Genomic DNA, 13,068 nt, shown 5'->3' on the forward strand with positions numbered 1-13,068 from the left:
TACATTTCCACTGCATGTGAATAGTAAAAAAACAAAAACAACCTCATGATTACATTAAATTGTTCCATTTCAGTTATATGGTCCGTCCTTTACATTTATTTTCTCTTTCAATCCAATAATTTCAATGATTTCATCATTAAAATAGCTGAATTTTCATATTTCCTGTTCAAATGCAGAGCAAGCGCAGTTACGAGTGACGTTGAGTCATCGCTCGCATGATGCTTCAGGAAACCACGCACACATCCATTCAGGCGGGATATGGTTGGTCTGTGGCTTCACACAAGTGCATTGGTGTTTCCTCATTACATCGCCAATAATATACGTTTTATCACACATGTACTGCACTTACTGACGTTTAACAGACTGTCTAATATGTTTAATGAAAGTGTGTGACATTTAGTCTTCTTATCGACCAGAAAAGCCACTAAAAGTGCAGTGGAGTCTGGTATGTACGGTGCCACATCCAGCATGTGGCAGTATTGGGTTGAGCATCAGTCACGTGACGTAGTCAATGCCTCACCAATCAGGAACCTCACCGCACTCCACTGTATCCCACATACAGCTGACAAAAAAAAAATACAAAAGTAAAAAGCACAGACTCTGAAATGTACTTAAGTAGAAAAGCAATTATACATTGTTATTCTCAATTATATACAATACCAATTTTTAATAACAATTATCATAAAGGCATGGATGGGGAATATTCTGCTTTTCCAAGTTTGTTCCGTCATCGTCGTTGATGGTCCCCAGTTAATGTCTTACATTTATATTTCCCGTTGTCGATGATGATGATAATGACCCTCATTTGTCAATGTAGGGAGTGAAAGTTAAAAGTTGTCAGAGAAATGAATACTCGAGGAAATTACATACAACCAAAAAATCTTAAGTACATTTACAAAGTCAAGCACCACTTGAGAAAGCACATGTAAGCTGGGGGAGTAACTGCAAACTGTATTCAATTTTCTTCCAGTTTTTATTAAATGCAGAATCCAAGGTGTGACAATCTTTAAATTCAATTTCTTTTAAAAAAACCTAGACAGTAAATAATAATTATAATAATAATAATAATAATAATAATAATAAATGTTACATACAATGACCAGAAGGAGCTCAACATAAATTTAAATCCAAGACAATGGGGGTTGACAGTTTATTTTATTTTATTTTGTAACTATGTTGGAAAGGTGGTACAACTGGTGCTAATTAGAGCCAATTAGCACCAGCTGTGGTCACTTCTAACCTGTTATAAAAGCTCATCAAGTCTCACTGTTCCTGAAACAATGGCTACCTTTTGGCTTGTGGTTGTGCTGGCACATGCTGTCTTGATTGATGAAGGTGATGATTACTTTTTTGTATAGCCACTGTAGCTGAAGTTCTGTTCAAAGAAGGTTTGTGTCCTGAAATGAGTTTGTGTCTGCAGGGTTTTCTTTTCCAGCTGGCTCTACACAAGCTCAATCTGATACTGAGCTGATGAAAATGCCAGGTGAGAACATTGGTGGATTAAATCTGTTTGACATGTTAAGACTTTGTTTCCATTTGGTATAGATGTGTCTCCTGAAGATCTTTCACTTAAGAGTGTTTTAGAACTTCTCCAGTCTTTGGATTCTGTGTTGGTGCTACATGCCAAAGAAGGTGAGTAAGTTTGGGCTGCTTTCAGTTCTCTACCCCAGTGTTTGACCTTTTTCAATGAACCAAGTTGGGGTGTGTGTGTATCACTGTACACCACCAAACAAATGTCACAAGTGTGTGTGTATAGACACTGAATAATCTTATCTCAATTTCGTATGAAATGGAGTCCTATTGAGTTAAACAAAGCTGTCATTGTAGGAATGGCAACAGGTTTATGCACGGGTTCTGTGCCACTGAGTGGAACTGCATTTTATTCTGCCTGCTGCTATCACTAGCATTTGATTTGAACAGATGTTCATTTTTGAGTAAAATGTATTAAATGAAACACTCAGGTGCTGTGACACAGCAGTTGATCACTTCTAGTCAGTTTTCAGTCACGCTTTAAATTTGTGTTTTTGGGGTGAAGGTCTCCTGGCAGCAGAAGACGTTGAAATTGCTGCGGCTGTTGGCGTGGGAAAGGTTTCACTGGACAAACCCGAAGGGCTCCAAACAAAGTTGGGCAGTCATCACAAAGTGAGGAAAAACCTCCAGCATATGAGAAATGACCATAATGTGGATCACAACGTGAGCAACAGCCATTGGCAGGAAAACGTGAGCTACAACCAAAAGAGTGACTTGAGTGACAAGGTGAGTCATGGCCACCAGGACTACACCTTGAGCCAAAACATGAGCAGCAAGGGGCAGCAGGACTATGCCTTGAGCCAAAACATGAGCAAGGGTCACCAGGATGACTCTTTTAGCCACAACATGAGCAGCAAGGGCCACCAGGACTATGCCATGAGTGAAAACATGAGCAAGGGTCACCAGGATGACTCCTTTAGCCACAAAATGAGCAGCAAGGGCTACCAGGATGACTCGGACTACCAGAACGATGCCTTTAGTCACAAGAATAACATGAGCAGCAAGGGCCACCAGGACTATGCCTTGAGCCATGACCAGATGAGTCAAAACATGAGCAAGGGTCACCAGGATGATGCCTTTAGCCACAACATGAGCACCAAGGGCTACCAGGATGACTCAGACGACCAGACCGATGCCTTAAGTCAAAAGAATGATAACATGAGCACCAAGGGCCACCAGGACTATGCCTTGAGCCACGACCAGACGAGCCAAAACATGAGCAAGGGCCAACAGGACTATGCCTTGAGCCATGATCAGGTGAGCCAATACATGAGCAAGGGTCACCAGGATGACTCCTTTAGCCACAAAATGAGCAGCAAGGGCTACCAAGATGACTCGGACTACCAGAACGATGCCTTTAGTTACAAGAATAACATGAGCAGCAAGGGCCACCAGGACTATGCCTTGAGCCATGACCAGATGAGTCAAAACATGAGCAAGGGTCACCAGGATGATGCCTTTAGCCACAACATGAGCACCAAGGGCTACCAGGATGACTCAGACGACCAGACCGATGCCTTAAGTCAAAAGAATGATAACATGAGCACCAAGGGCCACCAGGACTATGCCTTGAGCCACGACCAGACGAGCCAAAACATGAGCAAGGGCCAACAGGACTATGCCTTGAGCCATGATCAGGTGAGCCAATACATGAGCAAGGGTCACCAGGATGACTCCTTTAGCCACAAAATGAGCAGCAAGGGCTACCAAGATGACTCGGACTACCAGAACGATGCCTTTAGTTACAAGAATAACATGAGCAGCAAGGGCCACCAGGACTATGCCTTGAGCCATGACCAGATGAGTCAAAACATGAGCAAGGGTCACCAGGATGATGCCTTTAGCCACAACATAAGCAGCAAGGGCTACCAGGATGACTCAGACTACCAGAATGATGCCTTTAGTTACAAGAATGATTACATGAGCAGTAAGGGCCACCAGGGTGACTAAATGAGCACCAGCCACAAGAGGGACCAACTACCTGAATGGGCCATGATGACTTGACAGATTGTGTATAGGTTGTATGTGGTTTCATTGAATTATTAAAGGCATAGAAGCGCTCTAAAATGTTCATGGATTTACTAAATAAAACCCTTTACCTTGAAACTTGTACTGTTTTTTTGTTCAAGTGCTGTCTAGAAATGTAATGGGAACATCAAAATTGTAATGTTGGGGGGGGAAACTTGGTTCAATGAAAACTCTTTTGCAGAATAAGCATTGGGTTTGTTTAGAAAAGATAAAGGAGTTTGTTATATTCCAGGGTCTGGTATTTAAAAAAACCAAAAAGTAATCTCAATTGTACTTTAAGTACAATTTAATTGGTTTGTCTTGGTATTTCAAGGAACTTCCAAATTAGTTTTTTTTATCTGAGTTGGGTTAATTCATGAAACTTGTCCATTGATTATTGACCAGAATGCTTTCTTTAGCGCAGTGGTAATATTTTACACCTTTTTAAATGTACAATCACATAATAGTGCAAGAGGCCTGTGGTTTTATTACAATGTATTGCATGCATCAAATTTTTATTTTATTTTATTTTTTTATAAAAACTGTTTATCTGGGGTTGCGGTAGCTTTAGCAGGGATGCCCAGACTTCCCTCTCCCCACCCACTAAATCCAGCTCTTCCGGGGGGGATCCCAAGGTGTTCCCAAGCCAGTGGAAGGATGGAGTCTGTCCAGCGTGTCGTGGGTAGTCCCCGGGGTCTCCTTCCGGTGGGATGTGCCCGGAAAACCTCACCCGGGAGGCAACCGAATCAGATTCCCCAGCCACCTCATTTGGCTCCTCTCGATGTGGAGGAGCAGCGGCTCTACTCTGAGATCCTCCCGGATGACCGAGCTTCTCACCCTATCTCTAAGGGAGAGCCCGGACACCCTGCGGAGGAAACTCATTTCGGCCGCTTGTATCCAGGATCTTGTTCTTTCGGTCACGACCCACAGCTCATGACCATAGGTGAGGGTATAAACGTCGATCGACCGGTAAATTGAGAGCTTCGCCTTTCGGCCTACCTCATTCTTTACCACAACGGTAAAGTCTAAACAGATAAGTCTGCATCACTGCAGACGCTGTACCGATCCCCCTGTCAATCTCCCGTTCCATTCTTCCCTCACTCGTGAACAAGACCCCAAGATACTTGAACTCCTCCAATTGGGGCAGGATCTCATCCCCAACCTAGAGAGGTCACGCCACCCTTTTCCGACTGAGGACCATGGTCTCAGATTTGGAGGTGCTGATTCTCATTCCAGCCGCTTCACACTCGCCTGCGAACTGCTCCAGTGAGAGCAGTGTGACTTTTAATGAAAAGTGTGTGACATTTGGTCTTTCTTATCAACCAGAAAAGCCATGAAAAGTGCACAGTGGAGTCTGGTATGTACGGTGGCACATCCAGCATGTGGCAGTGTTGTGTTGAGCTTCAGTCACGTGACGTAGTCAGTGCCTCACCAATCAGAAACCTCACCGCGTGTCACTGTATCCCACATATAGCTGACAAAAAAAAAGTAAAAAGCACAGACTCTGAAATGTACTAAAGTAGAAAAGCAATAATATTTTTTTATTCTCAATTATATACAATACCAATTTTTAATAACAATTATCACAAAGGGCGGCACGGTGGACGACTGGTTAGAGCGTCAGCCTCACAGTTCTGAGGAGCGGCGTTCAATCCCCGGTCCCGCCTGTGTGGAGTTTGCATGTTCTCCCCGTGCCTGCGTGGGTTTTCTCCGGGCACTCCGGTTTCCTCCCACATCCCAAAAACATGCATTAATTGGGGACTCTAAATTGCCCGTAGGTGTGAATGTGAGTGCGAATGTTGTTTGTTTGTATGTGCCCTACGATTGGCTGGCAACCAGTTCAGGGTGTACCCCGCCTCCTGCCCGATGATAGCTGGGATAGGCTCCAGCACGCCCACGACCCAAGTGAGGAGAAGCGGCTCAGAAAATGGATGGATGGATTATCACAAAGCCATGGAGTTAATGTCTTACTTTTATATTTCCCGTTGTCGATGATGATGATAATGTCCCTCATTTGTCAATGTAGGGAGTGAAAGTTAAAAGTTGTCAGAGAAATGAATACTCGAGTAAATTATATACAACCAAAAAATCTTAAGTACATTTACAAAGTATAATTTCTTTGTTACTTTTTAGCACCACTTGAGAAAGCACATGTAAGCTAGGGTAGTAACTGCAAACTCCAACTGTATTCAGTTTTCTTCCAGTTTTTATCAAATGCAGAATCCAAGGTGTGACAATCTTTAAATTCAAGGTCTTTAAAAAAACCTAGACAGTAAATAATAATAATAATAATAATAATAATACAAGTTACATACAATGACCAGAAGGAGCTCAACATAAATTTAGATCCAAGACAATGGGGGTTAACAGTTTATTTTATTTTATTTTGTAGCTATGTTGCAAAGGTGGTACAACTGGTGCTAATTAGAGCCAATTAGCACCAGCTGTGGTCACTTCTAACCTGTTATAAAAACTCATCAAGTCTCACTGTTTTGACAACTGTTCCTCAAGCAATGGCTACCTTTTGGCTTGTGGTTGTACTGGCACATGCTGTCTTGATTGATGAAGGTGATGATTACTTTTTTTTAGCCACTGTAGCTGAAGTTCTGTTCAAAGAAGGTTTGTGTCCTGAAATGAGTTTGTGTCTGCAGGGTTTTCTTTTCCAGCTGGCTCTACACAAGCTCAATCTGATACTGAGCTGATGAAAATGCCAGGTGAGAACATTGGTGGATTAAATCTGTTTGACATGTTAAGACTTTGTTTCCATTTGGTATAGATGTGTCTCCTGAAGATCTTTCACTTAAGAGTGTTTTAGAACTTCTCCAGTCTTTGGATTCTGTGTTGGTGCTACATGCCAAAGAAGGTGAGTAAGTTTGGGCTGCTTTCAGTTCTCTACCCCAGTGTTTGACCTTTTTCATTGAACCAAGTTGGGGTGTGTGTATCACTGTACACCACCAAACAAATGTCACAAGTGTGTGTATAGCCACTGAATAATCTTATCCCAATTTACTGTGAAATAGAGGCCTGTTGAGTTAAACAAAGCTATCATTGTAGGAATGGCAACAGGTTTATGCACGGGTTGTGTGCCACTGAGTGGAACTGCATTTTATTCTGCCTGCCGCTATCACGAGCATTTGATTTGAACCAATGTTCATTTTTGAGTAAGATTTATTACATGGAACACTCAGGTGCTGTGGCACAGCAGTTGATCACTTGAAGTCAATTTTCAGTCATGCTTTAAATTTTTGTTTTTGGGGTGAAGGTCTCCTGGCAGCAAAAGAAGTGGAAATTGCTGTTGGCGTGGGAAAGGTTTCACTGGACAAACTCGACGGGCTCCAAACAAAGTTGGGCAGTCCTCACAATGTGACGAAGAATCTCCAGCATGATATGAGAAATGACCATAATGTGGATCACAATGTGAGCAACAGCCATCAGCAGGAAAACATGAGCTACAACCAAAAGAGTGACTCGAGTGACAAGGTGAGTCATGGCCACCAGGACTATACCTTGAGCAAAAACATGAGCAGCAAGGGCCACCAGGATGACTCTTTTAGCCACAACATGAGCAGCAAGGGCTACCAGGATGACTCGGACTACCAGAACGATGCCGTTAGTCACAAGAATGATAACATGAGCAGCAAGGGCCACCAGGACTATGCCTTGAGCCACGATCAGATGAGCCAAAACCTGAGCAAGGGTCACCAGGATGACACTTTTAGCCACAACCTTAGCAGCAAGGGCCACCAGGACTATGCCTTGAGCCACGACCAGATGAGCCAAAACATGAGCAAGGGTCACCAGGATGACTCCTTTAGCCACAACATGAGCAGCAAGAACTACCAGAACGATGCCTATAGTCACAAGAATGATAACATGAGCAGCAAGGGCCACCAGGACTATGCCTTGAGCCAAAACATGAGCAAGGGTCACCAGGATGACTCCTTTAGCCACAGCAAGGGCTACCAGGATGACTCAGACTACCAGAATGATGCCATGAGCACAAGGTGCCACCAGGCCTATCCCTTGAGCCACGACCAGATGAGCCAAAACATGAGCAAGGGTCACCAGGATGACTCCTTTAGCCGCAGCAAGGGCTACCAGGATGACTCAGACTACCAGAATGATGCCATGAGCACAAGGTGCCACCAGGACTATCCCTTGAGCCACGACCAGATGAGCCAAAACATGAGCAAGGGTCACCAGGATGACTCCTTTAGCCACAACATGAGCAGCAAGAACTACCAGAACGATGACTTTATTCACAAGAATGATAACATGAGCAGTAAGGGCCACTAGAGGGACCAACTACCTGAATGGGCCATGATGACTTGACAGATGGTGTATAGGTTATTTGTATGTGGTTTCATTGCATTATTGAAGGCATAGAAGTGCTCTAAAATGTTCATGTATTTACTAAATAAAACTCTTTACCTTGAGACTTGTTTAACATGCTTTTTTGCTAAAGTGCTGTGCAGAAATTTAATGGGTACATCAATATTGTAATGTTGGGGGATGTGGGGGGGAACTTGGTTCAATGAAAGAACTCTTTTGCAGAATAATTGGGTTTGTTGAGAAAAGATCAAGGAATTTGTTATATTCCAGGTATTTATATTAAAAAAAAAAGGTAATCTCTGTACTTTAAGTCCAATTCACTTGGTTTGTCTTGGTATTTCAAGGAACTTCAAAATGGGCTTTATTTGAATTGGGTTAATTCATGAAACCATTCCGACATGGGCGATGGCCACCAGATGGACTTGTCTCAATCTGAGCAAAAGAACTATCTGACCAACTGGGCCATGACTCGACAGATGGTGTGTTGAAGGTTGTTAGAAGTATGTGACTGTTTCATTGCAGCGTTACTGAAGAGCTCCAAAATGTTTATTGTAATAAAACCTTGCTACCTTGATACTTTTTGTTTTGTTTTTTTGGCTCAAGTGTTGTGCAGAAATGTAATGTACAGGTGCATCCTAATTGTAACTGGGGAAAACTTGGCTCAATTTAAGAACTCATTTTGTAGCATAAACATTGGGTGTGGTAGGAAAGATCAAGAACTTTAAAGTCCAGTTTAAAAAAAAAAAAATGTTTTTGTAGTTCTGGATTGTGTACTTTTAAAAAAAAAAAAACTTGGATTGATCTTTTGTCCAGGTAGTTCAAGGAATCTGAAAGGGCAATGAATTAATGTAACTTGGAATAGTTGAAGATAATTAGTGAATTCTGTAGCCAAGTGATTGTAACTTTTTACACTTAAAAAGTACCACTAACAAAACAAAAGCTAATTTATATTGTGCATTTCATACGCAAGATGCCGCAATGTGTTTTACATAAGCATTTAAAAACAAAACCTGGCTTATAAACATTTAAAACAAAGGGGCAGGAGGACAAAACTGTACAGTACAAGAAATATTTAAAAGTGAAAATGCTATAAAAAGCACGAGTTTTTAACCTGGACTTAAAAACATTGGCACTTGGGGATGATGTCACTTCTGTTGGCAACTTATTCCATTTGTGTGCAACATAATGGATAAATGCTGCTTCACTGTTTGCTTTGGACTGCTCCACTGTTTGACCTGAGTCTGTTGAGCTCAGAGCCGTACTGTGTTTATTTTCCATGAGCATTTCTTTCCTATATTCAAGACCTAAGCCATTTTGTGATTTATAGACTTCAGTGACAACTGAAGCCGTAGCAACCTCTAAAGAGCACGACTGAAGCACTGGCACTGTTTCCCATGACGGCAATAAAAGTTTGTATGGTCATTCAAGTGTTTTGTTCATTCATACCAAATATCGTCAGGACAATAAAATATGCAGATTCTCTCCCCCATACTCTAAAACACATTCCAGATTAACCCTAAAAATACATGCAAATTATATTAAGGCTTAAATGTGGGTTAAGATTTTTTTTTCTCCTCACAACCCCATTTTGAAGCATAATGATGTATCTTATATAGCTAGTATGGTTCCAAACCACACTAATCTGTCAAACCTGTCATTGGCACAGAATGTGTTGAAACGCCATTAGCCAATGAAAAGCTTCGAAACAATTTGAAGGAATGAAGCGCGAAGCGAAAAAGCGATGACATTCGAAGCGTCGAACGTCATCGGTCACGTGACACTGGTGTAAAGTACTAAATAGTTGAGTTATTTTTATATTGGAGCATGAATGTCAAAGACATTAAAAAAAGAAAATTGGGGAGAACATGCAACTCCACACAGAGATGTGGCCTAAAACGATCCCAACCTCTAGACTGCGAGGCAGACGCTGTGATCACTGCGCTGCTGTGATGACAATGAATCAATCAAAAAGATTAAACTTTTTCCAGTTTTCTTCCAGTTTTTTTTGTGTGACATTTTTTCAATGCAGTTACGTTGCACTAGTGACACAGCTGTTACCAATTAGAGCCAATTAGCACCAGCTGCGGTCACTCGTCACCTGCTATAAAAGCGTTTGTGGTCTGTCCGTTTCACAGGTGTCACTGTCATGATGGCTGCTGGTTGGTTTGTGCTTGTGCTGCTGCATGCTGGCCTAATGGGCAAAGGTGGTTAATAACCTTTTCTGTAACTGACTTTGTGTTTAAAAACAAGAATATTTGTGTTCTGAAATGACTTGGTGTGTCTGCAGGCTTTTGTGTTCCAGCTGGTGCTGAACAAAATGACTCTAATGCTGGACCTACAAAAGGTGTGCCAGTTGAGAATATTATTGATTTAAGTCTGTTTATATTAAGACTTGTTTCATTTGCTATAGGTGTCTCTCCTGATGATGTTTCACTTAAGGGGGCTTTTGAACTTCTCACACTTTAGAATATCTGTTTAAGGTACATGCTAAAGGTGAGTTTTTTTTTTTTTTTTTTTTTTTTTTTTTTTTTTTTTGTGTGGGCGGCATCACTTTTGTTCTTGTTTCATAACCTTTACTGAAGCAAACGTACAGTAAAAAAATGCAGCCCACTGTGTGCATGCTGTAATTCTGAATCATTATGTATTTGTTAAATGCAAACCTGTTTATGGGCAGAAACTACTCAAGAGTACTGTTACTTTAGATTACGGTTAAAAAGACCTCCAATGCAAGACTGGGGGGCTAACCTGAAGTACTAACTAGTGAGTTATTTTTTTCTTTTTTAAATTGGCGCATGCATCTCAAAGACATTAAAAAATAGGCTATTGAAAACATCACCTTCAAATTCCCTAAAAATATAACTAATTAAATCTTATTAAAAATGACAAAGTCAGCTGCAATGTTAACTTTTTTTGTTTAAACTTAGTGGTCTTTTAGGCAGATAATAAGGCTAATTTTCCTAGTTTTATAAAATGAATGTAGATTGAATGTGAAGCCTGGGGTGTTCTGACTTTTGAGTCTCATGACCTTTGTCATGTGTCCTGTAAATGTCATTTTGGAAAATGTTGCTACTTTGTGTGGCCATTTAGCAGCTTGGCTCAGTTTGATTTGAAATGGTCAAGTCACTTGGTGCGATGGAGTCATTTGACAGTGCCAGAGGCAGAAATGTTCAAACTAAAATAAATGTGCCCAAGCAATGGATAATTAAGTAGGCTACATAATCAAACAGTAAAATTAACATTTCTTCTTGGCAAAGAATCAAATAAAATGAAAGTATTGCAATAAAGCGACTGACAATTATGTACCAAAAGTTGAGTCGATTAATTCAGTAAATGGTTACTATAATTAAACTTCTGTTAATGGCAACTGGTGGATGCACTGGTTATTGTATCTTCTGCTGTGTAGTGAGTTTGCTTTAATTCTGCCTTTCACTGCTCTAGAGATTTAACAAAGATGGCAGTGGTTGGAAGTCACTGCTCTAGTACACGTAAAGCAGCCATCATGCTTGGTGACGTTTTCTTGAATGGAAACTAATGTACAATTATATTTATGGGGTGAAGGCCAACTGGAAAATCAGAACGTGACCAACAGCCAGGAAAATGTGAGCTCAAAGAGTCACTCCAGCTACAATGACTACCTCCAGAATGCCTTGAGCCAAAACCTGAGCAGAAAGGGCCACCAGGATGACTCCTTCAGCCGCGACCAGCAGAGACCCAACATAAGCAGCAAGGGCTACCAGAACGATGACTTTAGTCACAAGAATGACTACATGAGCAGCAAGGGGCACCAGAACGACTCCTTTCACCACCAGAATGTGAGCCACGACTACATGAGCCACGGCCACCATAACGACTACATGAGTGAGATGAGCCATGATGACATGGGCGATGGCCACCAGATGGACTTGTCTGTCTGAGCAAAAAACTACCCGACCAACTGGGCCATGATTTGACAGATGGTGTTGAAGGTTGTTTGAAGTATGCGACTGTTTCATTGCAGCATTACTGAAGAGCTCCAAAATATTCATGTAATCAATAAAACTCTTAACTTGATACTTTGTATTTTTTGGCTCAAGTACTGTGCAGCAATGTAATACACAGGTGTATCAAAATTGTAACTTGGGAGTACTTGGGTCAATTTTACAGAAACTCAACTTAATTTGTGTAACTTGGAATAGTTGAAGATAATTAGTGAATTCTGTAGCCCAGTGTTAACTTTTTACACTTAAAAATTCAAAGTACCACTACAATGACAAAAGAGTAAAAGTGAATTTAATACCTCAATGTCCCTTACATGCTAAGCATTTAAAAAAAAAAAAAAAAAAAAAAAAACCTGCTTACAAACATTTAAAACAAAGGGGGGGACAAAACGGTGTACAGTACAAGAAATATTTAAAAGTGGAAATGCTCTGAGTTTTTAACCTGTACTTAAAAACATTGCCACTTGGGGGTGATGTTATTTCTGTTGGCAACTTATCCCATTTGCATGCAACATAATAGCTAAATGCCGCTTCACTGTTTGACCTGAGTCTGTAGAGCTCAGAGCTGTACTGGGTTTATTTTAAAGGAGAGAAATTTGGGGGGGACAATAGTTTTCTAGTCCAGTGTTTCACAACCTTTACTGAAGCAAAGGCACATTTTACTAGTATATAAAAAAAATCTCACTGCATCCCACCGTGTGCGTCCGCTGAATTCATAATTATCTTGTCTCCATGTAGTTGCCAATTTATTTACTTGCGAAATCTGGGCCTGTTAAATGCAAAGCTGTTTTGTATGAACAGAGGTGAAGAGGAGAGAAGAAACTCCTCGTAGTTACTTTAGACTATGTTTAAAAAGTAGTCCTCCAAATAACTTTGAGCAAGACTAAAGGGGGGGGGGGGCTAAAGTACTAACAAGTTGAGTTATTTTTTAATTGGAGCATGTATGTCAAAGACATTTAAAAAAAAAAAAAAAAAGAAAATTGCAAACTTCAAATTCAGATTGCCCAACAATATAACATGAAGACAAATTCAGCTGCAATGGTCTTAAATTAACCTTTTTGTTTACACTTAAAATGACACAACAGAAATGGAGGAGACCAAAATTGAAATGTAGCTGTAGCTATCCTTCTAGCCTGACAGTCAGTGTTAGTGCACCATATGCATTGTGTGTTGTATCATTAGCCACCTTTCTTGCCAACCTTTCCAGTAGGATCAGGATGAT

The 13,068-nt window shown here is 40.9% G+C and overlaps 2 protein-coding genes and 1 long non-coding RNA gene across 4 annotated transcripts; all 3 read left to right on the plus strand.

Moving 5' to 3' along the window:
- Nucleotides 1-1,261: 1,261 nt before the first annotated feature.
- LOC133469657 (probable serine/threonine-protein kinase clkA) lies at nucleotides 1,262-3,636 on the plus strand. Of its 2 annotated transcripts, XM_061756955.1 has the most exons (4): nucleotides 1,262-1,335; nucleotides 1,421-1,483; nucleotides 1,546-1,632; nucleotides 2,036-3,636. In XM_061756955.1, exons 1-4 carry the CDS (start codon nucleotides 1,281-1,283, stop codon nucleotides 3,478-3,480), a joined length of 1,650 nt encoding a protein of 549 aa, XP_061612939.1. In that variant the 5' UTR covers nucleotides 1,262-1,280; the 3' UTR covers nucleotides 3,481-3,636. The 2 variants fall into 2 exon arrangements, with proteins under 2 accessions (XP_061612939.1, XP_061612940.1); XM_061756956.1 differs by lacking the exon at nucleotides 1,546-1,632.
- Nucleotides 3,637-5,986: 2,350 nt separating this feature from the next.
- Nucleotides 5,987-7,973, plus strand: LOC133469658 (filaggrin-like). Its single transcript, XM_061756957.1, has 4 exons — nucleotides 5,987-6,105; nucleotides 6,189-6,251; nucleotides 6,314-6,400; nucleotides 6,800-7,973. Exons 1-4 carry the CDS (start codon nucleotides 6,051-6,053, stop codon nucleotides 7,831-7,833), a joined length of 1,239 nt encoding a protein of 412 aa, XP_061612941.1. The 5' UTR covers nucleotides 5,987-6,050; the 3' UTR covers nucleotides 7,834-7,973.
- A 2,001-nt stretch (nucleotides 7,974-9,974) lies between these two features.
- Nucleotides 9,975-11,919, plus strand: LOC133469349 (uncharacterized). Its single transcript, XR_009785682.1, has 4 exons — nucleotides 9,975-10,073; nucleotides 10,157-10,213; nucleotides 10,280-10,362; nucleotides 11,428-11,919. It is a non-coding gene; the product is annotated as an uncharacterized LOC133469349 (long non-coding RNA).
- The last annotated feature ends 1,149 nt before the right edge of the window (nucleotides 11,920-13,068 follow it).

The sequence above is a fragment of the Phyllopteryx taeniolatus genome, chromosome 19 (genome assembly GCF_024500385.1).
Source record: "Phyllopteryx taeniolatus isolate TA_2022b chromosome 19, UOR_Ptae_1.2, whole genome shotgun sequence".
In the NCBI taxonomy this organism is placed as follows: Eukaryota; Metazoa; Chordata; class Actinopteri; order Syngnathiformes; family Syngnathidae; genus Phyllopteryx; species Phyllopteryx taeniolatus.

What these genes read in the sequence shown, in the direction of transcription:
- LOC133469657 (XM_061756955.1), top strand. Translation starts at nt 1,281, where the DNA reads ATGGCTACCTTTTGGCTTGTGGTTGTGCTGGCACATGCTGTCTTGATT. An exon ending in TGCTGTCTTGATTGATGAAG is followed by an intron (nt 1,336 to 1,420) that starts GTGATGATTACT and finishes TTGTGTCTGCAG; the next exon opens with GGTTTTCTTTTCCAGCTGGC. An exon ending in GGTGCTACATGCCAAAGAAG is followed by an intron (nt 1,633 to 2,035) that starts GTGAGTAAGTTT and finishes TTTGGGGTGAAG; the next exon opens with GTCTCCTGGCAGCAGAAGAC.
- LOC133469658 (XM_061756957.1), top strand. Translation starts at nt 6,051, where the DNA reads ATGGCTACCTTTTGGCTTGTGGTTGTACTGGCACATGCTGTCTTGATT. An exon ending in TGAGCTGATGAAAATGCCAG is followed by an intron (nt 6,252 to 6,313) that starts GTGAGAACATTG and finishes CATTTGGTATAG; the next exon opens with ATGTGTCTCCTGAAGATCTT. An exon ending in GGTGCTACATGCCAAAGAAG is followed by an intron (nt 6,401 to 6,799) that starts GTGAGTAAGTTT and finishes TTTGGGGTGAAG; the next exon opens with GTCTCCTGGCAGCAAAAGAA.